At 56.1% G+C, this 25,054-nt stretch overlaps 9 protein-coding genes across 9 annotated transcripts; 5 read left to right on the top strand and 4 right to left on the bottom strand.

The window, feature by feature from the left end:
• Positions 1-269: 269 nt before the first annotated feature.
• Positions 270-1,496, top strand: PHSY_002826 (hypothetical protein; the record flags this gene model as incomplete). Its single annotated transcript, XM_012333448.1, has 1 exon — positions 270-1,496. One exon carries the CDS (start codon positions 270-272, stop codon positions 1,494-1,496), a length of 1,227 nt encoding a protein of 408 aa, XP_012188838.1.
• An 860-nt stretch (positions 1,497-2,356) lies between these two features.
• On the top strand, positions 2,357-3,232 carry PHSY_002825 (hypothetical protein; the record flags this gene model as incomplete). The annotated part of the gene is made up of 1 exon (XM_012333447.1): positions 2,357-3,232. One exon carries the CDS (start codon positions 2,357-2,359, stop codon positions 3,230-3,232), a length of 876 nt encoding a protein of 291 aa, XP_012188837.1.
• A 169-nt stretch (positions 3,233-3,401) lies between these two features.
• Positions 3,402-4,760, bottom strand: PHSY_002824 (hypothetical protein; the record flags this gene model as incomplete). Its single annotated transcript, XM_012333446.1, has 1 exon — positions 3,402-4,760. The coding sequence occupies one exon, from the start codon at positions 4,758-4,760 to the stop codon at positions 3,402-3,404; it is 1,359 nt and encodes a 452-aa protein (XP_012188836.1).
• A 1,411-nt stretch (positions 4,761-6,171) lies between these two features.
• PHSY_002823 (hypothetical protein) lies at positions 6,172-9,377 on the top strand (the record flags this gene model as incomplete). Its single annotated transcript, XM_012333445.1, has 3 exons — positions 6,172-6,358; positions 7,529-8,528; positions 8,606-9,377. 3 exons carry the CDS (start codon positions 6,172-6,174, stop codon positions 9,375-9,377), a joined length of 1,959 nt encoding a protein of 652 aa, XP_012188835.1.
• Positions 9,378-9,833: 456 nt separating this feature from the next.
• On the bottom strand, positions 9,834-16,072 carry PHSY_002822 (hypothetical protein; the record flags this gene model as incomplete). The annotated part of the gene is made up of 6 exons (XM_012333444.1): positions 9,834-12,341; positions 12,458-12,593; positions 13,093-13,282; positions 13,633-14,031; positions 14,350-14,443; positions 14,837-16,072. The coding sequence occupies 6 exons, from the start codon at positions 16,070-16,072 to the stop codon at positions 9,834-9,836; spliced, it is 4,563 nt and encodes a 1,520-aa protein (XP_012188834.1).
• Positions 16,073-16,720: 648 nt separating this feature from the next.
• On the bottom strand, positions 16,721-17,821 carry PHSY_002821 (predicted exosome subunit; the record flags this gene model as incomplete). The annotated part of the gene is made up of 3 exons (XM_012333443.1): positions 16,721-16,991; positions 17,079-17,250; positions 17,578-17,821. The coding sequence occupies 3 exons, from the start codon at positions 17,819-17,821 to the stop codon at positions 16,721-16,723; spliced, it is 687 nt and encodes a 228-aa protein (XP_012188833.1).
• Positions 17,822-18,123: 302 nt separating this feature from the next.
• PHSY_002820 (hypothetical protein) lies at positions 18,124-19,989 on the top strand (the record flags this gene model as incomplete). Its single annotated transcript, XM_012333442.1, has 1 exon — positions 18,124-19,989. One exon carries the CDS (start codon positions 18,124-18,126, stop codon positions 19,987-19,989), a length of 1,866 nt encoding a protein of 621 aa, XP_012188832.1.
• Positions 19,990-20,413: 424 nt separating this feature from the next.
• PHSY_002819 (hypothetical protein) lies at positions 20,414-23,143 on the top strand (the record flags this gene model as incomplete). The annotated part of the gene is made up of 1 exon (XM_012333441.1): positions 20,414-23,143. The coding sequence occupies one exon, from the start codon at positions 20,414-20,416 to the stop codon at positions 23,141-23,143; it is 2,730 nt and encodes a 909-aa protein (XP_012188831.1).
• Positions 23,144-23,304: 161 nt separating this feature from the next.
• PHSY_002818 (hypothetical protein) lies at positions 23,305-24,990 on the bottom strand (the record flags this gene model as incomplete). The annotated part of the gene is made up of 1 exon (XM_012333440.1): positions 23,305-24,990. One exon carries the CDS (start codon positions 24,988-24,990, stop codon positions 23,305-23,307), a length of 1,686 nt encoding a protein of 561 aa, XP_012188830.1.
• Between the last annotated feature and the right edge of the window lie 64 nt (positions 24,991-25,054).

The following is a 25,054-nucleotide window of genomic DNA, read 5'->3' as shown; positions in this document are numbered from 1 at the left end:
GTGGGAATTGGCCTTTGACCGATCAGCGATCTTGGAATGCGGTGGGCGGGAGGCGGCAGAGCCGGCAACAAGGTATTGCAGTAACCTCTCTCCGTTGGAATTCGTCTGCAGTATATAGAGCATGCCTCGAACCCTCGGCCTGGCCCCACATCCCGTTCTCAGCCAACAGCTCTTCCGACAAACGCTTCTAGGCTCAGCAGTTCCTCACATCCACGTTCGCACAAGCCTTCAGATTTTCTTGACTTCTTCGTCAGTAACTTCCTCCGACAATGATCCTCCTCACTCCCCCCTTCAGAGGTCTGGCCGCCTTCATCGTACTGGCTCTGCCTGTCTGCCTCAATGCACGACCCATCACAGCCGACAATGCCCTCTTCGCAATCGAAGCTCGCTCGGCGGGAATATGGTCTCAGCCATCAGCCGAGAGCGTCGCCCACCTCGAGCGTCGATCTTCCGACTTTATCGTCGTCGCCGGCAAGGGTAAAGACAGTCATCCTGTGATTCTCTTCAAAGGCTTCGATTTCAAGGGTGGTCCTCCCTCTGCATCCAAAAAGGGCGGCGACAAGCATCGAAAGGGTGGCAAGAGCTCTGACAAGACAGAATCCCACGGCGGCGAGTCAAAGGACGAGGGCGGAGAGAAAGGTGGCAAAGACGAGAAGAAAGTTTCGGAGGGTGAAGAGAAAGGCGGTGAAGGCGAGAAGAAAGGTTCTGAGAAAGGCGGCAAAGACGACAAGAAAGGTTCGGAGGGTGTAGGGAAAGGTGGAAATGGCGGGGAGAAAAGTTCAGAGAGAGGCAGCAAAGGTGTCGAAGAGGGTAAGGAGGGAGGAAAGGGAGGTTCCGGAAAAGATGAAGGTGAAGGAGGCGGCAAGGGAGGCGAGAAGGGCAAAGGAGGAAGCGGCGAAGGAGAAGGCGGGAGCAAGGGAGAAGGTAAAGAGGGCAATGGAAAGAGCGGCCAAGGAGAAGGAGGAAGCGATAAAGGTGACGAGAGCAAGGGAGACAATGACGAAGGAGAGGGAGGCAGCAAGGGGGGTGAAGAGGGCAAAGGTAGTTCCGGAAAGGGTTCCAACGAGAAGGGTAAGGGCGGCGAGGGTGAAGGAGGGAAGGGCTCCAACGAGAAGGGTAAGGGCGGCGAGGGTGATGGGGGAAAGGGTGGCTCCGAAGAAGGCGGGGAGTCTGGCAATGGAGGAGATGAGGGCAAGGGCGGCTCTGAAGGGGGCGAGGACTCTGGCAAGGGTGGCTCCGAGGGGGGTGAGGAGTCTGGCAAAGGAGGAGACGAGGGAAGAGGTGGCTCTGAAGGTGGCGAGGAGTCTGGCGAAGGTGGCTATGGCGAAGGAGGAGATGACGACGAGGAATCTCAAGGAGGCGGTGACCATCAAGGCTCCCAATCTTCTGGCAAAGGTGGCTTTGGTCGTGGCGACGAAAAGTCTGGCAAAGGATATGAAGGAGGCAAAGGTGGCGGCTTCGAGTACGGCGGTGGTGGAGACACGCCCAGCTACTAAGTTAGAATACGCATCACATGGTCTCGCTTTTGCCGTGCATCAGCGGTATCAGAAGAAAGCGGTGTCCATGCCAGTTGATCGCGCGGTCGGCAACTTGCTTCCACCATGCGAACCCATTCCGTTAAAAATGTAACAAAGAAGATCGTTTTGCTACCACGTAGTAAAGGGTGAGGTTTCTACGAACCCGAAGCCGAGTGTTTCCAAAGCGACATGATCAAAAGCATTACCACATTCAAAGTCGAGCCTTGCCTTGCTCGCGATCTCGAACCGACGCATAGAATGGACGCCAGGGTGCAGCTCGAGCGGAGTTGGACGTGAGATGACGCACAGCCCACATGTGTCTTTTGGCCCACGCTGCCAAGACTCTGACGGTTTGCTGTGACGGTCTGGTGGGTATTATTCGCGTTCAGGCTCAGAGTTTAGCCGAAAATCGTGAAATTACCGACCACGGCGTTGTGCCTCTTGTTGCGCTGTGGGCGTCGAGAGTGATGTGTCGGAGTTGGGCGCAATTCACGTCACTATGAGGCGCACAGCGAAGAACAGAGGCAGTGAATCGAATCCCGCCGGCGAATGCTCTGCCAAGCCTTTATCCGCCGACGCTCTCTGCCTGCATTGCTGTGGTTCTGCACAGATGCAGCATACTGCGAGGTACTTCCCCACACTTTGCATCATCCGACTGAGCATTCTTTCTCCTTGACCATCACCATCATCTAGCAGCACCATATCGACATCACAGTACACTCAAGACACGGACGATCAACCTACGAGAACGCCTACAAAACAGACGCGCGGCATACAAGAAACATCACCTCTCAACATCCACCTGCTTCATCTCTCAGACGCTCTCGGATCCGTGCACCATGTCCAAGCTGCTTCGCAATGGCATCCCTCGCAAAGAAGACGGCAAGATCGACTTTAGCTGGAAGAATCACTACGGATTCACCGGCTTCATCGTCCTCTGTGGATTCCTCTTCCCGCCCCTCGCCGTAGCGGTACGATTCGGCATCGGCAAGGACTTCTTCATCAACGTCATCCTCACCATCTGCGCGATCATTCCCGGTCACATCCACAATTGGTTCATTCAAAATATACGAAACAACGATACCAAGGCAAGGACGCCCAAGTGGGCCATCAGGTATGGGCTGGTGGATGATAGACCTGCCAAGAAGCTAGCAAAGAAGAGGCAGTGGACAGGGAGGTATTATGACAGGGTGCCGCAGAGGGTGGTGTATGATGATGAGGGCAGAGCGCATGTGGTAGAGGAGGAAGAGGTCGAGACGAGAGAAGACCATGTGATCGCACCGTGGAATGTCCACCCTAACCGTGTCAAGGAGCACAAGACGGGCTTGGTGGATCCGGACCAGTGGATCAATGAAGATCCAGAACGCGAGAGGAGGAGCTACGCAGAGCCACAGCCAGCAGCGAGACAGTCAAGGTTCGCCAGGTTCAGACAACGAGGCCACGGCGATACAGACGACGTGGAATACAGCACGAGCCAAGGCGCGAGAAGGTACAGCAGCAGCCGAAGCTCTACCTCCTCGCTCAGCATTGTCATACCAGAGGACGCAACACGGTCATCCTACGCACCTTCACAGGGGAGAAGGGGAAGCAGCGTCGCAGGTAATCGATACAAGACGCAGTCCGTAGCCGTTGCTGCACCGGCAACCGCGACTGAAAGCAGCAACGACCGCACCGCTGCTCGTCGTACCGACGACATTTTTGCTCATGAGTTCTAGGAGCCAGCCAAGTCCTTTCTCCTCGTCTCCTTGTAATCTAGCTCTTTGACTTGTAAGAGCATCCTTCTTCCAATGCTCGATCAATCGTGAATTCACAATGCATCGGCCCACACACACACAAGGAGGCGTATCAGAAAACAGCCTGCAATTGTCCATATCTTTTCCCCTTTCACTTGGGTGGCCACTCGGGCTGACCCAAATTGCTCCAGACCCCCAACTCAACATCACCCTTGACACCCAACTCCTTCAATCCACCCTTGTTGGTCCCCGCGCCGGGCGCCACGCCACCACCTTCCTCCACCCTCACCCCCTGTCCGCCCGGCCAGCTACCCCTATCGAGACTCTTGCTGTAGCTGATCAATGCAGCCCTGATGTAACACGCTGTTGCGGCGGGAGTCAGGTATCGATCCGTCAATGTGCGCTTCGCGTTGCTTGCGATGGTTTGACCTTTGGTGATGAATCCCATGGAAATTGTCTCTTCTTCGATGAGTGTTTGCATCGTGGATGGGAGGTTCTCGAACCACTCTCCTTGCAGCACGAGGACGTTCTGATCGGGGGAGGTGGAATCGCTGACCAATGCAGGGTGGAAATGTTGTTCCCACTCCAACCTGTGCATCACCACGGCTGATTGGCAACCGAGGATGAACTTGCTCCTTCCCGAATACGCCACTCCTTCGCTATGTATCAAGAACTTGTGTCGACAGTGTTCGGGTGGGGAAACAATCTGGCCAATGTCGGGTCCGGATTCCCAGAAGCTAGTTTTCTTGACGTCGGACCAGCTTTGCGTGCCGGATCCGGTGGCGACACGGAGGAGCGATTCGCGTGGTTTGATGTTGTTGCCCAGTAGCGCGTCGCCTCTCCAGAAGGCCGGATTGGACTTGCTACGCCAAGGCATTTCGAGGTTGACTTGGGCTGCTTGACGTCGGAACTCCGGGTAGGAGGGGATGCCTGCTTCGGGCCAACTCGCAAAGCTGAAGTCCGGGAAAAGATACTGTCCTTCGGTATCGTTGATCCTCTTGTCCAACACCCATCCCGCACCTCTGCTGCCCTTTGGATCGGTGAACCCATCGAAATCGGCCGTGCTGATGACCAGCTCTGTCCCTTCGATCAAACTCTTTTCCTCCTCACTAGCTCCCGCATACGCCTGCTCCAGCAGCTGCAGCGTGGACCTCACCCTCGATTGCCAATCCTTCTCCTGCCTCCTCACGAAGATCTGTCCATGCTTGATCACCAACTGCACGCATCCTTGTCTACAATTCTCTGCTGCATTCTTGACATCGCCGTATCGGATCCCACCCTTGGACTTCCAGACCACCTCGTTGGCGGTCAGCTGTGGGAAGAGTCGAGAAAACTCTGCCTTGCACTGCGGTTGGGCCAAATGCAGGTCGTTTTGCAGAAGAGCGCTAAGCGATGGCTGCGGGCCCCACCGTGACGGTGAGATCGGAGCGTATGCTGGGAAGAAATTTGACAGCGGAACGATGGAGAACACCAAACAAACTCCTACGAACAACGCTGCGAACATGGCCATCGGTGCACCGCGTGCGGATTGTAGCGTCATTCCACCACCACCACCACCAGCGCGGTGACCCGTCAGCTGCGTCGGCATGTTTTGCGCAAAGGATCGATGATGACGTGGAGATGGATTGTGGTCAAGAAGCAAGACTGCAGAGAGCGCTCGAGCCGGAGATAGTCGCCGTTGGTGGGAAGATGAATTTTGGTTGACCGCGTGCATTAGCGCCGAGTTTGACACGCCGCTTGGCTTGGCGACGTTACGCATTCACCTGTCCAAAGACCTGCATGGTCGGATCGGTTGTATGGCCTTGGAAATTCTCCGCTGGCACGTCATCTCTCTCACGTGTTGCTGAGCCATCTGCATCCACCTCGGCTTTTAAATTCTTTCGCCTCACATAGAACAAATCTAACATTGTAAATGAATTGCTCTCATTGCGTATCGACCTAACAATATTAAGGTGCACCTCGCCTCCTCTGCGAACCGAACCCTGTCAGAAAGCGCACCTCCTCCTCCCGCTGATGAAAGCATAGGACCACGTTTCGGCACTCTGTTCGGTTTCTCGTCGATAACCGCGTCTGACATCCGTAAGCGGGCTCTTCAAAAGATTCGTAGCAAGGAATCAGATTATCACACGGAAAAAAGTAAACCGCTTTCGACGCTGGGTCGAAGAGTACGCTCAGGTTATTGTACGAATTCAGGACTCCGTCTTGTTAAGGATTGCGAGTGAGGGCAGCAGCTCATCTGCATATGCTTCTGAGTCCATCCGTGTTCGCTTCTAGAAGACAGACATGATGAGCTGCAACCATTGGCCCCTGTCGGAAATCGGCATCTGCAGTCAGCCGGAGCAGGTCGAACTGGCACGTGACCGCCCACGAGTCGTTGTAGCACTTTTCCGTCGCCAGTAGCACTGCAAGCCTCACAGTCCTTGCTAACACCGTTGGCATCACACAATCGCTTGCAAAGATCGTGACTGAGGCCAGACGTTCCCGAGAGGTTTGCGCAACTGCACCGAGCGTCTTCGTCTATGCTGAGGTTCCCGTGCCTGTTGCTAAGCCTTGCATATGGCGGGGCAACTCGACAGACCATTGCAAGCGGCTGTAATGGTGGCTACCTTTCCGAACCATGCATTCGGGCTATGGAGCACGGTGGAATGGACGACTACAGCCTCTTTTGTCCACACTGGTCCCGTTCCTGTCCCTAGAGAAAGTCGGAACCCGAGCTATGGGCTTCGGAAACGGTCCCAATCCCACTCCTGGTTTATTGAGTTGGAGGTAATGTGATCATATGCATGGACGAAAAGGATGCTCGGACACGATCAGAGGCGCCAAAAGGTCACCCGAAAGCTGTAATCCGTCTCGGATTCATCGGCATCAATTCGTTAGGCTTTTTGCTTGGCCGCGGGGACCCGCAGCGGGACCGCGCATAAATGAGCTTGGCGGAACACGAGCTCGATCGTCCTCACCGGTCATCCGAATTTGAAACGCTGACTGACGGCTCCAGTGTATCGGGCGGCTCGAAGCAGGAATTGATCGACACACTGTACAGTACCAGAGCGCCGTGCGGTGCTAGTCGTCTTACCTCCCTTGCCGACTACACCGAGCGACTGGGGTGCGGTACAGACTCGAAACTTGACTCGTCGGTCTCGCGCTATCCCGTTTCAGCAAAAGGATCGCCAGTTGACTCAATTTGACAGGACTGCCGAGCGCCTGACAGCAGCTGACAGCGGCACACTACTCTTCTGCCAAGACTGACAAAAGGGTACAACGAGAGCAACAGCTCCTCCCCTTACATATCGATCTGATCCCGGCCCTGCGGTGAGCAGACGATCCCAGATCATCGTCGTCTACAAAGCGGCTCTGCAAGCTGCACCTCGGTCCTGAGCGTCGTACAAACAAGACGGAATCGTATGTGTTAGCTGCGAATAATCGTCCCTTACCTTTCCGAACCATCGAATTACAAAATCGAGCACAGCGGAGTAGAGCGGAGATGGATGACGGCAGCCACCGACACGTCTGCTCTCGTTGCCACATTCCTGTCAGTATTCGAGACATCCCGAGCCCGATTTGCTGTCACTTTCACCTGCCTCGCTCCGATGAAGCACTCTGTGCACACGGTCCCGCGTCGGAGTCAGCCATGTCCTCAACTTGTCAAGCATTGCCTACTCGTGACCCTCGAGCGAATTTTAAGCCACGGGCTCGACACGACGCATCTTGCAGTAGGACTCATCTACTTCATGCCTGCTGCAGCCCTCCAATAGGTCTCATGCCTCGTGGGAACCGGCGGGTGTCGAATAGTAAACCCGAGAGGCCTGACTGACAAGTGTGCTCAAATCTCAGCCATCTTTGATAGACCCCCGCAGGGTCGCGAAGAAACCGTGGGCGTAAGCGGCGGTCACGAGGCGTCGTTTCTGGCGAGAAGCTCATTCAGTCGCTCGCCCAGGCTCAGCGAACCTTCCCGCGCTTCATACATGGAAACGTCTCTCTCTTCTCCTGTTGTGCGCACGAGGACGAGCATTGTTTAAGCGGATCCAGAAGCTAAATCAGAGGCTGAGCTGAGGCAGAGTTGCAAGTGCAACGACGTGGTCGCGTAAGCCCCGTGCTCGTCTATAAATACATCCTGTCCTACGGACACAACATCAGTCTTGTCCCCACCGAACACTGTATCAGTCAAGCCTCTCTCTTCGATTCAAGTTCCACATCGAGCGACCACGAAGCTGGGTCTCTCCGTCCTTTTGACAATCTTGCCCCTTGCGCTTGCGGCCCCTGCTCCCGATGTCGTTGGAGACATCGACACCAGCGACCTCTTGAGCCTCCCCGACCCCACTCCCGTTCCTGTTGACGTGATCTCGACCTCTGTCGATCTCGCTGCTGTTGCAACTTCGCTTGCAGCTCAGCAGAGCGTTACTGCCGATGACAGCGCGCCTACTGTGATTCCCCTCCGCAAGCGTCAGGGTACTTGCAAGCCATTCTCTTCGTTCGCAAGCATCAACTCGGATCTCACTAAAGCTAGCCCAACTGCTTTCCAGACCTACCCGCCCTGGCAGGCTGCATCGGGCCCTATCGGCACCTATGGCCTCCCCATCTACGAGGGTGTCAACTCTGTTGGACCGAAGAACGGATTGCTGAGCGTCAATGCCTACAGTACCTACGACCCGACCGTCTGCCAGGCCAAGTGCGACAGCTTGAAGAGCTGTGCATCATTCGCCATCTGGCGCGAGCGTGTTCCCACCCAAAAGTACGATGCTGCTGCTTGCCCAAGCCCTTCTACGGACGCGGCCTACCAGACCAAGTGTCTCTACTACTCCTACAAGCTGGCTGCAACAGATGCAACCAACAAGGGTCAGTGGACGAACAACGGCAAGTTCAATGTTGTGCAGACATCGGTCAAGTTCTTTAACAAGAACAGCTATGTTCCTGCCGCGGTCGATGGCTTCTCTGGTCCCACAGGCGACTTTGGTGTTTGTGCACCTCAAGCTATGACCACCGATGGTGGCAACGTCTTGACTGCCACGGGCACCTTCCACGTCACTGTTCTTGCCCGTGACCCTGGTCCCATGACGACTGCCATCGATCCTAGCTTCTGCGCATCCACTTGCAAAGCAATCACCTCCGGTGGACAGCCCGATGCCACGTCGGGCATCAAGGTCAATTGCAACATGTTCAGCCTCTTCCTCCTGCGCGCCAATGGAAAGGATGCTTGGCAGTGCCAGTACTGGACCATGGACCTGGATGCGAGCAGGAACACTGCCTGCAGTCTTAACAAGTTCGTAGTTGCTAGCTGGAAGTACGTGGCCTCCGGCAGCAACGCTGTGGCCCCCTACGTCAACACCAAGCCGCTACACCCCCACAGTGTACTGGCAGCGACAGCAGCACATTCGGTCTACGCTGCATCGAGGACTTCAAGAACATTCCTATCCGCTCTGATTTCCAGGCCGATTCTTATTCTCTGCAGGAAAGCTCCGACGGCAAGCCCAATGCTTACATTGAATATGCCTCTGAGATGGCTGAATTCACCAGTAGTGACTCAATCGGCTCTTACTACATCTTCAACAAGCCATACTTCTATCAACAAGATGCCACCAGACTTGCGGGCGACGGCTTCTTTGGTCTAGTCGGAGCAGATTACAACGGGGGTGGATTCACCTGGACTGCCAGCGGCTTTACTTTTGATCTCGAGTCTGTTGACCTTGGGCGTTGGTTCTTTGACTATGGATCGAGCTCGGATACTATGCAGCTTCAAGGACTGCGCAATGGCCAGGTTGTGACGCAGCCAACTCCAGCGTATCACATCCCGGGTACAGACAACGAGGAATGGGTCCACGCTACCGGCCTTCTCAATCTTGGCTTCAACAACCTTGACGCGATCCGAATCCAGTTTGGCGATGAAACTGGCAGTGCCATTAATACTGCCTGGGCCGTCGCCACCAATCTCGTTCTCACTCGTCACGCTGTGCCAACTACACAGAGTGGACGACGTGGACTGCACACTGTCAGCGCACGCGACGCCGCCAACTCTTCTTCTGGCGGATCCCAGGCTTTGCCTACCCTCCCGGGCTTTGTCCCCACGGGCATCGTCTCTCCAATCTTCAAGATCGCCTACAAGCCTGACAACGGGACCTCGGCCTCCAACTAAGAGTGCTCGCTAGTCATCACCTTCGATGCAATCACGCATCGCCCGATGCTTTCCCTTGCTTCGCTCCCTGCCGTTGCGTTTCCCTAGTCGTTCTCGCCCGGTCAGATTCTTACTACTTTCCCTCCCCATCATACTGGTCACAATCTCGTCATCTAGGGTTTCGTCTTCCTTGTCCATTCGATCCCGTTACAATGTCACCGTCTCCTGATCGTCTCATGTGTCATGTGTCCAATGTTGATGTCGCCGTTCTTGTGTCAGTGCACCACCGAGTGACGCCCGACAACATGGGCCTGGTTCCACATGTGGCTGACGATTGTATATTCTTCATTGAATGATACATCGGTCATCCCGGTAAGTGTAAAGACGTACACACAAATGTTTATGATGATTCTCATTCGAAAGCCAACTGCCCTTGTTGCGATGTCACAGTACCGGAAGAAATTTTACGCCTCCCAACTAAAACGGAACCTGGCCCCTAGTCAACCCTCCCGTCGCCTCTGTAAACCGAAACCTATCAAACAACCCACCGCCTCCTCCTCTTCCTCCCCTGCTCACCACATCACCTTCCTCTCCATCGAGCAAGAGCGTCGGGCTTCTCTTCAGCACCTTGTTCGGTCTTGTCCCCTGCGCTGCGGCTGGCGTCCTTGCGCTGGCTGCCAGCTTGAGCACCGACGGCGACACGGTGTTCGCCAAAGTGGTGGTAGCGGCGTCGGTCGAGCGTCTAGGCAGGGTAACACGCTGTGGCTCTTCCTGCTGTTGCCTCGGGGTGTGGGTGGTGTATCGGAACGCTTCGAGTTTGGACATGCTCGCACTGGTGTGCAGCATCGGCTTGCGTGCACCAGCACTCCTCGCTGCCAACGGCGTCATTGGTATCGCTTCCACGTCATCCTCTTCGTCGCTCACACTGGGCTTCCGCTCCATCGGCAGCAAGGGCGAGCTGGGCAACGCGTCCGTCTCGAGCCCTCCTGCAGCATCCACCCTTTTCACGCTCGAATCTTCCCCTCCTCCACGCACCGACGACGACGCTGGCGACGAAATTAAACCACTCCCTATCGCACTCTCCGGCGAAGACAGCACCGCTTCGCTCTCTGTCGACGCCGAAAACATGCGCTTTCTGCCCTTCGATGGCGTTTGCGGTACCACCACCGACGCTGAATCTGTGCTCGGCACCATCTGTGTAGCCACCACACTTTGCACCCTGCTCTCGGCCACCTGCGTCGACTGCCACAGCTCCTGCGTATTCATGACCAGCGCTTGCGACTCTGGTGCCACCGACGGCGCTCGAACCGGGCTGCTCGACTTGACGAAATCGCGCATGTCGTCGCACTCGTCGTCCCAGTAACCAGAATCATTTGGATCCTGTCGAGCTCTTGGCGGTGTCAGCTGGCCACCGAGATGCAGATAGGCGTGGTCGAGTTTAGCGTCTTGAGATGGCCGTCGCGACGCGAAAAACTTGCTCTGCGTTGGTCTCGCTTCCTGGCCTTGCTTTGAAACTTCTGCTTTCGCTTTGACTTCCTCCCGCACTCCATTCTGCCGATTCATGTCACGTGGCGCCAGCGCTACCCGTTCCTCCTTGACGACGCTGACATTGCTCTTGGCGCTGCCGTTGCTGGGCGAAGGACCGCCGAAAAAGTTCTTGAGACTCTGCAATCCCGCTTCCTTGCTGACCACCTTCTTTTTCGCAAAAGACGACGTTGCGCCCACACCCGACCGGTAGAAGCTGTTCCCACTACTGCTTGCAATGCCACCGACTCCATTCTGCCCCAGGGTGACCGGAGCGGTGGTGCTGCGAGTTAGTGAAAAGACTTCACCAGCTGCGGAAGCTGACGCACTGGTCGAGGCGATGTTGTTGGCCGAGTTGCTCCTTACACCGAGCGGCTTGGGCACGCGATCCACGATGTGTGTACGAGAGATCGGATCCACGATCCCCTCGGCAATGCCTCTCGCTACCTGATCCTCGATAGGAGCGCCAATGAAAGGAAGCATATCGTCGTGCGTACCATCCGGAAGCGGCGTGAGCGTGACGAGCTTCTGCGAACGCGGATCAAATACCCTCTGATGCACAAAGGTGAGCTCGGCCTTTCGAAATTCGCGCGAGTAGGTGGGTGGGATGCGCATCTTGCCTTCGAGACGAACGGCTTGCAAGACCTTGTCGACGGTCTTGTACCTCCTGAGGAGCCTGTGTGCGTTCTTGAGGCCCATTCCGACGATGCTTGGCAGGTAGTCGCAACCCGAGAGGATGGCCATCTGACGAAACTCGACGGCGGTCCAACCGGAAAGTGTGATGTGCCGGTTGGTCCAGAAGCGGTGTTGGAGCATCTCGACGGCGTTTCCCGCCTGATCGAGTTTGAAGAGAACCGTCTTGCAGCCAAACACGAGCAGATCCGAATCCTCGGTGACGACGCCGTCGATGATCCCCTGTGCTTCCAGATACGCCAGCTGGGCATCCGCCTCGTACGGTGCTACGACGTACGGGATGTTCTCTTCCTTTAATACCTTGATCAATTGAAACGCCATTTCAGGCGTGATATCGACGCATTTGCCATACACATCTCTCGCCTGCTGCGATTTGCCTTCTTGCTCTAGCTCTTTGGCACGTTGCAAGTTGTCGCTCCTGCGCTGTTCTCGATCGTCTTCGGTGCCCTTCTTTGCGGGGAGTTTGTCACCGTCGAATACGAGGTAAGGCTTGACGCCAAAATGCTGCAGCATACGGATGCGACTCAGGGCATGAGCTATGTAACGCGGAGTAGGGTCGCCGAGGACGATCTCGCGTGCACAACCGTATGCGCCGCGGTGGAGCCAGACGTAAGCGTCGACGCCGAGCGTCTTGCCAGCATAGCTCGATACGTGGACCGGTCTCTGCACGTCCTTGAGCAAGGGCAGCAAGCCTTGGATACCCATGTCGGGCCGGTGATTGCTGACTGTGCAGCTCTCGACGATGTTGCAGCGGGTTAGAAGGGCAGCCTTACTTCATGATGTGGTGGTGGTCAAAGATAGGATTGGATGAGGGGAGGACACGGTTTGCTCTGCTTCTGTGGAGGCTCGGTCGGCGATACTGCGCTGTGCAACCTTGAACTTACTTTGCGTAGCCAAAGCTTCAGCGAACGAATAAGAGCTCCAATCAGCTTGAATTTCGTCATTTTCGCAATTAACACGTCCAATTCCAGCAAGTGTGTGTGTGTGTTTCTCTTTCCGTCTGCTCGACGCGACTCGCGACTGAATATCGGGAGATCGGGCGAGAGCGCAAAATCCGATCGCACGGCGAGAAGACTTTGGGTTTGGATTGCACCGTCGACGCATTTCCCTCTCTTTACCATACCATTCCATCACATCAGCAATCTCGTCGACTCACAACAGAAGTGGGATCATTCTCACCGCCGGACTCCCTGTCACTCTGCTCGCTCACGTGCTTCCGAACACTAGCTTGCATTCTCAGGGTCAAGGCTTACCCGCTATCCCCTAGCACACTCTTGTATCGCAACGTAGCGACTGCGATTCTCCCAGAATGAAGCTTGTCAGGTAAGTCATCCCTGCATATCATACGTCTTTGCATTTCGTCGTCCTCGCTCACTGACCAATTCTTTGTCTGCATTCTTCGCTCTCGCCCTGCAGATTCTTGATGAAGCTCAACAACGAGTCGGTGACCATCGAGCTCAAAAACGGCACCGTCGTACATGGAACCGTGACCGGCGTCGACGTTCAGATGAACACGCACCTGAAAACGGTCAAGATGACCGTACGTGGACGACCTGCTGTGACGCTGGATACGCTGTCGATTCGAGGCAACACGATCCGGTATTGGATCTTGCCGGATGCGTTGCCGTTGGACATGCTGTTGGTGGACGATGCGCCCAAGCCCAAGGGCAAGAGGAGGGAGCCCGCGGCGAGGGGCGCGAGGGGAGGAGCTGCGATGGATAGGGGGAGGGGGAGGGGGAGAGGTGGTGGAGGCATGCGTGGCGGAAGAGGTCGTGGTCGCGGTTTCTAGTCTCGCGGCCGACACACACATTGTACTTTTAGCTATCGTAGCATCCACTCACACCGAAAGTCTGCGTCATATTCTCCATTACGCCTTCAGCTCGCGTGCGTTTACCGTCTCATACCTGTCCTTGCGTCCCGTTCACCTTGGCCTTGGCTGATGCAGCATCCCTCGCCTCTACCTCATCCATCAACTCCTGCTCGCTCCTCAACAACCCCTCCGCTCTCCTCGCCGCCTCCTCCGGCCTCTCTATCGGGTAATCCAACCTGGTGATCTGACCTCCTCTCAACAACAACGTCATCCTTTTGAAGTACTTTTTGCCTTCGCATTCGAACGTTGGGATGTCGAGAATCTCTCTCAACTGTTGCGATTCGTCGCTGAGCAGGTGGAAGTTGAGATTGAGCCGCGTTTTGGCTTCGAGCTGCTCGGTAGGGGATTGGGTGGAGAGTCCGAAGATTTGCAGAGAGGGTTCTTTGGACAGCAGGTGCGGGAGGTGAGAGTTGACGGAGGTGAGGTGTGGGGTGCAACCGGTGGCCCCGGGGATAGTGGACCAGGAGGCAGGAGTGGCGCGGAGCGGGGAGGCGGTGGACGGGTAGAGGAAGAGCATGATGGGTGTACGCAGCGAGAGCGTGAACAGGTCGACCGTGGTACCGGATGTCGATGCGAGGTCGATCAGCGCTGGTAAAGGGTGACCGAGGAGGTGGAATGCTGCTCTGTCTTCTGTCATCGTGGATCGATCTGTGAAATTGTGCGTTCTTGCAGTATGCGTCTAGGTCTCTATCAGAGCAGAGTGTAGGCAAGAGTCGACATCTAGCAACCAAGACGAACAAGAACATCTTCCAAGTTGGACCCTGCGAGCCATCCAAATCGGCAGCATAGCCGATTTCGAACCGGCCGATACCGCGCTCGCTGAACCGTTGCTTGCATTTACTTTTTCAAGTCTCGAGAGACGCACAATTTCCTTGCAAGTGCTCTCTCCTCTCCGTCCACTCTCACCATCACCATCATCAATTCGTAAGTATCCAACATCGTCGACACCCACAGCATCCCACTTCTCGGCGAAGGACGATATCACAACAAACTCTATAATCTGTCAATCCTCCGATGATACTCATGAAGAGCATCACTTGCGGAGAATTTTGTTTCAAGAAAGCATAACGGACGCCTCTCCTTTTTCCTCGTCGAACGCTGCTACGCAAAGCCAAGAGTAGCGAAATAGACCTTGCTGACAGTGACACCATGTTTGCACTTTCGTATGCATTGTCTTTTGATCCCGCAGGCTCGCAATGTAGTCCCTTTGAATCTTGTATACCAATACCTCTTCGCACTGGCCTCGCAATGGGAATTGATCGGTGCATCATCCCTCTGGCGCAGAACCTCATCACAACCCGGCACACGCACGTCGATCTCTCTGTGAAAAACGCCTGAGATTTCTCTAAAACCTGATCAGATAACTCCCACTGCTTCTCGTCAGATACCTCACCCACTTTACACTCTGGTAGTTGCTCTTCTCGAACACCTTGAGGTACCTGACCAGCAACCCACTGCTCGTGAACATCAGCACCTGGAAATCCACCTCGATCGGCGGTCTGCTCCAAGCCTTCCTCACCGTGGTGCTGCTCAACTCCGCGTCGGCACCGAAACTCGCCTCGCCTCCACCCTGGATCCTAGCGATCTTCCAGACGATGTGGTTTTCCGCAGGGACGTACTTCGCTTTTCCCATGCTGACCTGACACTTGACGGTGCTCGTATTGAGCGGTGTGGGGATCCGAAGGACTACGTTGGTGGCGGAGAGTTTCGTGTCGAAGTTGGCTTTGAGGTTGAGCGTGTATTCGACTTTACTCTTGGAGATCTCCTCGACGATGGCGTGCACTTTGAAGGGAAGGTTGACGTTGGTGGTGCTTCGATACCTCATCAACTCGAACTCTCCATCTGGAGGGATGAAGCTGATACTCCTATCCGTATCGTATTTGCCCAACTTGACGCACTGGTGAAATTGACAGTCGTCCAACTCGACCGCATCCACCTTGCCCTTGTTCTTATCGTTCTTCTCCAACACCAACTTGTCGTTCAACCCAAACCGGCATTCCGGCATACCCGTCAGATATGCACGCATCAGAATCGCACCATCCACATCCGCCCTGAGTATCGTACCTTTACTACTCATCAACAAATTCACCGTCTCGACGACATCCACAAACGCCTCGTTCTTCCTGTACTTGACATCCGCACGTCTCCAACTCGTCGCACCCGTAGCCTGGATCGTGATCTTGCTCGAATCCTCCCTCACCGCCTGTTCCGACTTGACCCCTTCCGTGGTGATGTACATCTTGAGCGTGTCGATCTCCGAATTCTGCGGGTAACCGAAATCCAAAATCTCATCCAGGAGTTCGTAGATCAGGACAAAGTTGTTCTTGACCGCTTCTTCATCAAACTTGCCGCCAAAGTAGGATCGTCCGATGGTGATGACTCGATAGCAGAACTCAAAGACGAGCGCGGCGTTGGCGTTGCACTTTGTTACCGCGACGATGTACAGGTTCTCGTGACGCACGTGGAAGAAGCTCGTCGAACCGAGCGTGATGATGGGAGAGCGAACGTCTGGATTGGAGACGACTTGGATGCGAAAGATGTCGGCGATGCTGCGTCGAAGATCGTTTCGAAACAGACGAGAGATGAGCACCTCGCCCTTTTGGTTGAAGATGAAGAACGCCGAGATCATGATGACGAGGGTGATGCCCCAGGCGAGGTGGAGAAGAGGAGTGGTCTATATCTCTCTCACGCCTCGGCGTGCGCAGGAGGTGGGACTGCAGCACCTGAGACTCTCTTTGACGGTCAGACTTGATGTGAATCGCTCCAACTGAAAGGGACTGTGCTGACCTGATCCAGTTGTCGGGGGCTGACGATGGCTGCGGGTCGACTTTTTGTTGTTGAGACGAACGAGGCTAATCCGAAATGAAGTCTCTTTGTGAACAAGGTTGACCGTCGGCTGAGCAAAGGGGTTGTGCGAGAAGGGAACAAAGGACTGGCCGGGTATTCGCTGAGCGCTGAAGTCGAGGTCGAGGTTCTGAGTAGAAGAAAGGGAAGAGTTGCCTACAAATCAAGGGTCAACAAGACCGCGCGTGTGGAGAGAGACGCACACACACACACTGCGCTGACCCTTTTCTTGCTCAATTCTCGCCGAGTGCCGAAAGGCACAAAATGGCGCTCAAGCCAGCCCGCCTCATATCGCTAGATCTAACAAAATATCTTTTTATCGGTTGCCTTGTCACTTCCTCTCACCTTTGGCTTCCTTCCACGAACAGAGATGAGCCGGACACAGCGAGGGACGGTGTGCATCTACTGTACTCAGGTGAGTGGGTATGGCATTTCATTGGGTCTGCGACAAGATCCGTTTCTGCAGCGCCGCTCGCATGAAGCCAACCACGGCAGACGAACCGCTCAAGCACAGCTCATGAGCGCGTTCCAGATCTGCCAAGTCGACGGCACCCTGCGATTCGGCCAGGATCTGCTCCGACACCTCGTGTGCTGCCGCTTCTTTTTCTTCTCCGTCGAGAGCTTGCGAAAATGCAAATGCAAATACGTGTGTGCTGAGAGCATAGTCGAGCTCCAACGGCGTTGGGTCCAACAGTACCACGGTGCTGCAAGAACAGAAAGAGTGATTGGAAGAGAAAATGTCAGTCGTGCTTCAGATACGGTTCGAAGCGCATCGTTGTATTCAGACTCACTTTCCGCTGTATCGCTTCTTGCGCTTTCTGCCGTTGGACTCTAGCTCGTCGTCCACCTCGATGTCATCGCTTTCGCCCTGTTCCTCCTTGTACTGGCGAACCAGACCCGCCAACTGCGATTGCGAGATCTCGGCCATGTGGCTGTTCTGCCTCAACACGATCCCCTGTGCCTCTGGTAGAATCGCACAAGAGCAGGCGGCAACGCTAGCCCTCGCCGGAATACCCGCATCCAGCAACGCTAACGATGCAGCATTGATCAAGGCAGCCTGCTCCGTCACGCTTGGCGGGTTGTCTGGCCCTAGCAGCAACGGTTGTCTCGGCACGTGTCGTTGGTTCGATCCAGTATCTCTCGCAAGCGGCTGTCCGGCCGACTGTGGTAGTGATGGAGCTGACAGTGTCTGGAGCACCACCTGTATCAACGATCGCGGGTGGTGGTGCAGCAGCAGCACCGAGGAGAAGGCGGTGGTGAGGGAGTCCGAGACGGCTTGGGCTGGGATACCTGCAACACCATGCTGAGGCTGATAGATAACATCGAGCGTTGCGCGATCTGTGAGCTCGTCGCGGATGCGCACTTCTGTCGGCCCCGAGACCGAAGCGACGACGATGACGGAGCCTAGGGAGAATGAGGCGCTGGCGTCCGATCTAGCCAAGGTTCCGAGCTCGGCTTTCAGAGGTCGCAGTGCCGTCGGCGAGGTCCTCCTGACGCTTGATGAAGGGCCTGCTGTCGCAACGGATTCTACCATCTTGCAGAGTGGAAGCAGCTGAGAAGATGATGATGATGATCGAGGAAGTCCAGAATGAGAAGATCGTAAGAAAGCTCGAATAGCTCAAGCAAGCTCAAAATCTGCTCTTCCGAATTCCGAGCCAGACAAAAAGGAGAAAAGCGACGCTGAAAAATATTCGAAATATTCGAAATATTCTGGCTGAGCGGCTCTTGCCGAAATGGCAGAAAACGGAGAAATGTTTCAAAACCTTGCTCGGTCCTTCCACATCTTCTCGACTCGACATCATCACCATCGTCGGTCAGCTGTATACACTTGCAACGATGAGCTCGACACCGCCATCGCAGCCACCGACAACGCCTGCTGCCTCCTCGTCCTCGTCTTCGTCGACGTCGGCATCGGCGTCCAGCTCGACACCCACCACCAATGCTGCCCCTACCGCTCCTGCTGCCAAGGCGCCCAAGCCAGCGCCTCGCGAGATCCCCGCAGTTCTTCGTCCACTCGAGTTCATGGGCATTCCCAAATCTGTCCTTGCTTGGAAGCCTCGCTTGCCATCTCGCAATTGGTCCATCTTCCTTGTCACCGTCGGAACGCTCTCCTACCTCTACTACGACGACCGTCGTCAGTGCAAGCTCATCCGCGAAGACTACATCGACAAGGTCAAGCATCTCTCCACCGAGCCCATGAAACCAGGAGAGTGGCCACGAAAGATCACCGTCTATGCCACCCGCTCTCCCGGTGACGATGACTACGACAAGGCGTTGCGATACTTCAAGAAATACGTCAAACCTGTGCTCGTCGCTGCCGGTATCGATTGGGAAGTCACGAACGGCACTCGTCACGGCGGTCTGGCGCGAGACCTGCAGGCAAGGATCCAGGAGAGGAGGCGAAAGCTGTTGGGACTCGAGCCGTGGATGGACGAGATCACCGCCATGTCGCAGACGCAGTTTTCGCTCACACCGCAGCAGGAGCTGCAAAGGGAGATCGATGGTGGACTGGTGTTGGTGGGCAGACCCGCGCTCAAAGAATGGGCTTGGGCGCTCAAGAATGGCTGGTGCACACCACTCGAGGTGCTCAAAAAAGATCGTGATGACGAGCTCGCACAAGAACTCGCAGAGGACCATGCATTCGACGAGCTTCCTTCCGAGCCCTCCACCTCTACAACCGGTGACAACGCATCGACAACACCGAGCGAATTCCTCGACGAGAAAGACAGAGCCATCGCCGCTCTCGCCGACACAGCCGAGGAGGACGGAGCAGGTGCACCGCTCCCGTCTCGCTTCGGCGCCGGTGCCAACAAATTCGGATCTACACCGTACAGCCTCGGTTCCGGTCCCAATGCGTTCAGCAGCATGATGGGTCCATCTCCCGCTGCCGCTGCCGAAGCGGAAAAGAAGCGCGTCAAATCCGAAGCCGAAGCAGCAGCAGCACGACTCGACCCCAAGCTACTAGCACCACCCGAGCAGATCCCAGCACAACCGCCCATCTGCTTTGTCGACTTTAGCAACCTCGTCGGCTGGCGCAACATTCCGCTTCGAATGTACCAGTTCTTCCGACAGCGCGACAAGGTGCAACACGGTGCCGAGCTTGCCCTCACCTTGGTCTACGGTACCAAAGAGACTGCGCGAGAGTTCCAAGCCGGTCGACAGGGTACCTTTGCCGGCGAGGTGCCGCAAGCGCCACCACAGGGCGGTGACCTCGATTGGGGAATCGAGACTGAGGAACGCTACCCACCCTACTTCCTCAAATCCGAAAAGAACCTCGCCGAGGCACGCGAGAGCTACTACAAAGCACTTCCCAAGCACCTCAAGGACGCGCGCGACCTCGCCCGCGGACTGCGCGAACAAACCAAGCTCGAAAAGAACGATCCCAGCAAGACCGAGTCCGAGCTGCGCGAGCAACGCTTCAAAAAGGAAAAGGAGTGGAGGAACGCAGAGATGGGCTTCGACATCATCAGACCGAGTGCAGGTGTAGAGTGGGACGAGAAGTTCAGAGGCAGCCTCAGAGTGTTTGAGCTGTCGAGCGAGGTGAGGCAGCAGATCGACCATCAGCAGCAGCTGAGGAAGGAAGCGAGCAAGGACAAGGAGCAGAGGTTGCAAGCGGAGGAAAAAGTGTTGAAGGCGGAACAGGCTCAACGACAGAAGGAACTAGAAGCGCAGCCGTTGGAAGAGTTGCCTACAGATATCTGAGAGCGAGATTTCATGTACTGTCACAGGAAGGAAACGCATTGCAAGCAAAAGCCCCCATTCACATTGCTTTGATATGGCCATGGTCAGAGTGAGTCGATAGCAAAGAACAGGGAAAACCACAGGTCTACGAGTTCTGCAGCGTAAAGAATGTCGAAAATTGCGCTCTTCAAATCGCGCTCTCGGAAGACGGAGATGGAAATTGAGTGGAGCAGGACGCAAAGACCAACCAATACAGAAACCGCAGCTTGAACCATCTTGTCCTTTACCACTTCACCATCCACCAATCAACACGAACCCGTCGATACTCGCAGGTGGAAAACGACCGCTATGAGCAAAACGAGATAGCGGTGCATCGATTCCGAGTCCACCTTCGAGTTCCGTCGTTCTGACGTAGGGCGATCGCCCTCCTACACCGACCTCCAACATGTTCGAACGCTCGCTCTCGGCGCTCATCAAGGGCCTCCGATCGCATCGCGGCAAGAATGAGCCCAAATACGTCGCACAGGTCATGGACGAGATCCGCCACGAGGTGCGATCCGGCGATCTCGAAGTCAAGGCCGAGGCGGTGCTCAAGCTCACCTACCTCCAGATGCTCGGCTACCCGTTCTCAGGCGCCAACTTTCACATGCTCGAGACCATGGCATCCAACAAGTACCACCACAAGCACGTCGGGTATCTAGCTGCGGCGCAATGCTTTTCTGCCGATACCGACGTACTCATCCTGGCAACAAACATGATCAAGAAGGACTTGCAGTCGAGTCAGCCCCTCGACGTCGCGATTGCACTCAATGGGCTGGCCCACATTGCCACTCCCGACCTGGCGGCACATCTTGGACCGGACGTAATCAGGCTGCTCACCCACAGCAAGGTCATGATCAGGAAGAAGGCGATTCTGGTGCTGTACGCGCTCATCATCAAGTCGCCCGATCTGCTCGAGACAAGTTGGGACCGCTTGAGGGACAAGCTCGACGACCCAGATCTCGGCGTCGTCTCGGCCGCAGTCAACATCGTCTGCGAGCTGGCCAGACGTGATCCAAGACCCTTCCTTCCACTCTCGCCTCAGCTCTTCCGCCTACTCACCACCTCGACCAACAACTGGATGCTCATCAAGATCATCAAACTCTTTGGCTCGCTCACCCCGCTCGAACCGCGTCTCGTCAAGAAGCTCGTGCCACCAATAACCACCATCATCTCCACTACCCCCGCCATGAGTCTGCTGTACGAATGCATCCACACCATCATCATCGGCGGCATGCTCACCCAGCCGGGTGGAGACGATCTAGCCCACACGTGCGTCGAGAAGCTAGCTGCGTTCTTGACGGATACCGACCAAAATTTGAAGTACATCGCGCTGCTGGCGCTGGTAAAGATTCTGCCCAGTCATCCTCACTTGGTCGCAGAGCATCAGGATGTCATCTTCGAGTCGATCGAGGACCCGGATCTGTCCATCAGGTTGCGCGCGCTCGAGCTCGTTTCGGGGATGGCGGTGAGCAGGAACCTCGAGAGCATCGTCTCGCAGCTGCTGTCGCATCTCGAGCCACCGTCGTCTGCGTCCCATGTTGCTTCGGGTAGCGTCAACAGCGCTGGTGCAGCTGCTGCGGCACTCAAAGCGAGCCTGGCCAGCGGCGGAGGAGCAGGCTCCGACGCAGATCCTTCTTCTAGCTCGCTCGCCGCCATCACTTCGGCAAACAATCCAACGCTGTCACCGTCGTACAGGTTGGAGATCGTAGAGAGGATCTTGGCTCTGGGAAGCTACGATACGTATGCCAATGTGGTCGACTTTTCGTGGTACCTCGATACGCTTCTGCATTTGGCCATGGTGTCCAGCCTGCCGGATGGCAACAGCATCGGATCCAAGATTCGAGATCAGCTCATCGACATCACCGCTCGAGTAAGGGCGATCCGTCCACACGCAGCTCGCGTCATGGTATCGCTGCTCAACGATGGACGTCTCGTCCCGTCCTACGACTGGACGCGTTCCAGCACTGGCTTGACCGTGACGAAACCGTCCAGCGCAGCAGCCGACGACACGAGAGAATCACGCAAAGTCCTCCACGCCGCAGCATGGATCCTCGGCGAATACGCACACGATCTCACCACCCCTCCTGCCCAAGTCGTCCAACTGCTGCTGAAACCCGCGCTGTTCGATCCGACCATCTACGACGCTTCCACTTCAGCAGCGTGCGTGCACGGCGCGGTCAAGTTGTATGCGTTCTGGGCATCCGCGGTCTCGACGCGGTGGAGCGAGGATGGGATGGAGCCCAAGGTTGAATTTGACGATTTGAGGAAGGCGACGGTGGAGGTGGCGATGAGGTTGGAGGCGATTCAGAGCATGTCGCTGGATGCAGAGGTCCAGGAGAGGACGGTGGAGTACAGGCAGCTTTTCAGGTTGATCGAGAAGGATTTGGAGGCGTATCGCTCTCCTGCGTCGTCAACGGTCGAGTCTGCAGCTAAGGAGAGCGAAGGGCAGACGGATGGAAAAGGCGACGAGATCAACGAAAAGCAACCCGAAACGATCGAAGCGCAGAGCACATCACCACCGCGAAGCCTCGACCTGCTCTCGCCGCTCTTCTTCAACCACGCTCTCGGCCCGCTCGGGGCTAACGCCCAATCCCGCGTCCCCGAACCCTCCGACCTGAACCTCACCACATGGATCGTTCCACCCGACAGCTACGTCGTGCTGGACACCATCGATCTCTCCTCACACCTCGACGCCGACGACGAGCCTCCTGCAACCGTCACCAACGACACCACCGCGGCAGAGCGGAAAACATCGCAACGTCCATCCAAACTGCAAGCGGAGCGTGCACAAGATCCGTTCTACATCGTCGACTCTTCCCACCCTACCCGAAGCAAACCGCAGCCAGCAGTGGAGGACGATGTGGATTCCATCCCCATTGTTCGACTGGACTCGCTTCTCGCTCCCACAAGAACAGCGGAAGCCGAAAGGGTCAAGGTGAGACCACCCGTGTTGGAGCAGGAAGAGATGCCAGAACCGATCCCCAAGAAGAACACCAAGAAGAAGAGTGCAGCCAAGAAGTCGGGCGTGGGGGAAGGGGAGGATGATGTGGGGACAAAGGTGGTTACAGTGGTCAAGAAGAAGAAAAAGACGACGACGAGTAAGGGTGCGTCGTCTGGTGTGGTGATTGATTAGCGAGGGCTGGGAGGCAATATCAGATCAATGAAAGTCACAGTCGTTGAACACGATAGTGCTGTGGAAAAAAACGTCTTTCTCATCGACTTGCCACTTCTCGCCACAACTCACATACATCACGCTCGTCTCTCTCTGAACACACTCTTGCATTCCTTACCCACTCACAACCCCTCCAACGTACTCTTGCTCCTCCCCGCCGCAGCCCTCACCCTCTTGGCATCCCTCAACACCCTCCCCGCTCCCAACGCAACCACCTTGTCCTTGCTCCACCTTTCATCCAACAACACCTCATCTTCCTTTCCTTTCCTTCCCTCCAGTGCGAGAATAACCTCCCTCGCCCGGGCATCAGCCTGTTCGACCCACTCGATCGCCTTTCCCCCATCCTTGCTCCCTTTAAACCAGGACGGGATGAGTTTCGATGCCGTCTTTCCCGATGAGGAGCCACGCGTCAGCGCGAAAACTGTTTCCGCGACGTGTAGGTCCAAGATGGACTGGTGGTGGAGGATCCACAGCTTGTGAAGTTCCGCACCGGGTTGAGTCGAGGAGAAGGGGTGGAGACGGTTGAGTTCGGCGGAGGAGAGCTGCAGGGCGGACATTTGGGTCTGCAGCGCTTGTTGCAGGGATGCTGGGGTGGGGGTGTGGGCGTGCAGGGCGGATTTCGAGACGAGAGCGGTGATGAGCGAACGAGTGAGTGCTGGTGGAGCTGCTACTACTGCTGCTGGTGCAGAGACCGGCTCGGCGACTTGCGTGGGAACCGAGCTCTTGGAGGTAGAGAACCATCCTCCCAACCTACTCTTGTTGCTCTCCGCCACAGTTTCCACCTTGCTCACGTCTGCCTCCAGCATCCCTGCCCCAGCCGTCGCAGCAACCCCAACCGCCCTAGCCAACCACTCCTCCGCATCCCCCTTCCGATCCAACGCCGAATGTAGATCACCCAACTTGGTCGCCAGTCTCACCCTCCTGCTCGCGTGATCCCTGCTCGTCGATTCTGTCCAGCTCGCGATATCGTACAGCTTCTCGTAGCTCGAGATGGCCGATTCAAGTGCACCGCGACTACCCTGCCTCTCCTTGACCGCTGCCAGTCTCGCTTCCAACGCCAAGGCCAGCGGGTCGACGTTGCCCAGCTCACGCTTGGCCGCGTCATCCGTGATGAGTCCAGCTCGAATGGCATCCGTGTCCGGAAGCTTGATGCCCTTGCTAGCAGCGATCTTGACCGCAAGGTTGAGGTACTGCATCGCCAAGATCATGCCATCGTCGACGTGCAACGCCTTGCTCGAACTCATCGACGTGATCGCCGTCCTACCCAGTCCGGAGTTCCCACCCGAGCCACCCCCGAACATAACACTCGGGGAGATCCCACCGCCCCAATTGACGCACATCCAAGCCGATCGAACGGCGTGTCTCCCCTTGATGCCTAGTCGAGGATCCGTGCCGCGACGTTCCGGCGAGCCTGACCAGGACTCTTCGAGCGCCAGCTCGCTCCACCCGTACAAATCATCCGAAGAAGAAGCAGCGGCGGCGGCAGCGGGCATAGCAACGTGCTCCACGTACTGGTGAGCAGCCTCGAACGATACGACTCCGATGGTGGCGACTCCGAGTGCCGAGTAGGTGATGATACGCGCGATGCGCGAGATGGTGTGGATGAATTGGGCGAAGGGTGTACCGAAGGACTGGAGGACTTGCTGCTGATTGGGTGCTGTCGAGTAGCTTTTTGATTGAGCCGTCAGACGAGGAGAGGTGAAAGCTGATGCTGGTGTCCGGGGTGCGAGCGTCGGACGAACGACTCGCAGACGAGATGGTCGGAGCAGAGCAGTCTGCAATCTGAGAGAGGGATTGACCGCACTCATCGCGGCGGCGCTTCGAAGTGATTGCTTCATGGTAACGACAGGTGATGAGTGTCGAGAAGGAAGG

The sequence above is a fragment of the Pseudozyma hubeiensis genome (genome assembly GCF_000403515.1).
Source record: "Pseudozyma hubeiensis SY62 DNA, scaffold: PHS28, whole genome shotgun sequence".
Classification (NCBI taxonomy): domain Eukaryota; kingdom Fungi; phylum Basidiomycota; class Ustilaginomycetes; order Ustilaginales; family Ustilaginaceae; genus Pseudozyma; species Pseudozyma hubeiensis.
The sequence above is the reverse complement of the archived record's forward strand: the minus strand, read 5'-3'. Positions and strand labels throughout refer to the sequence as shown.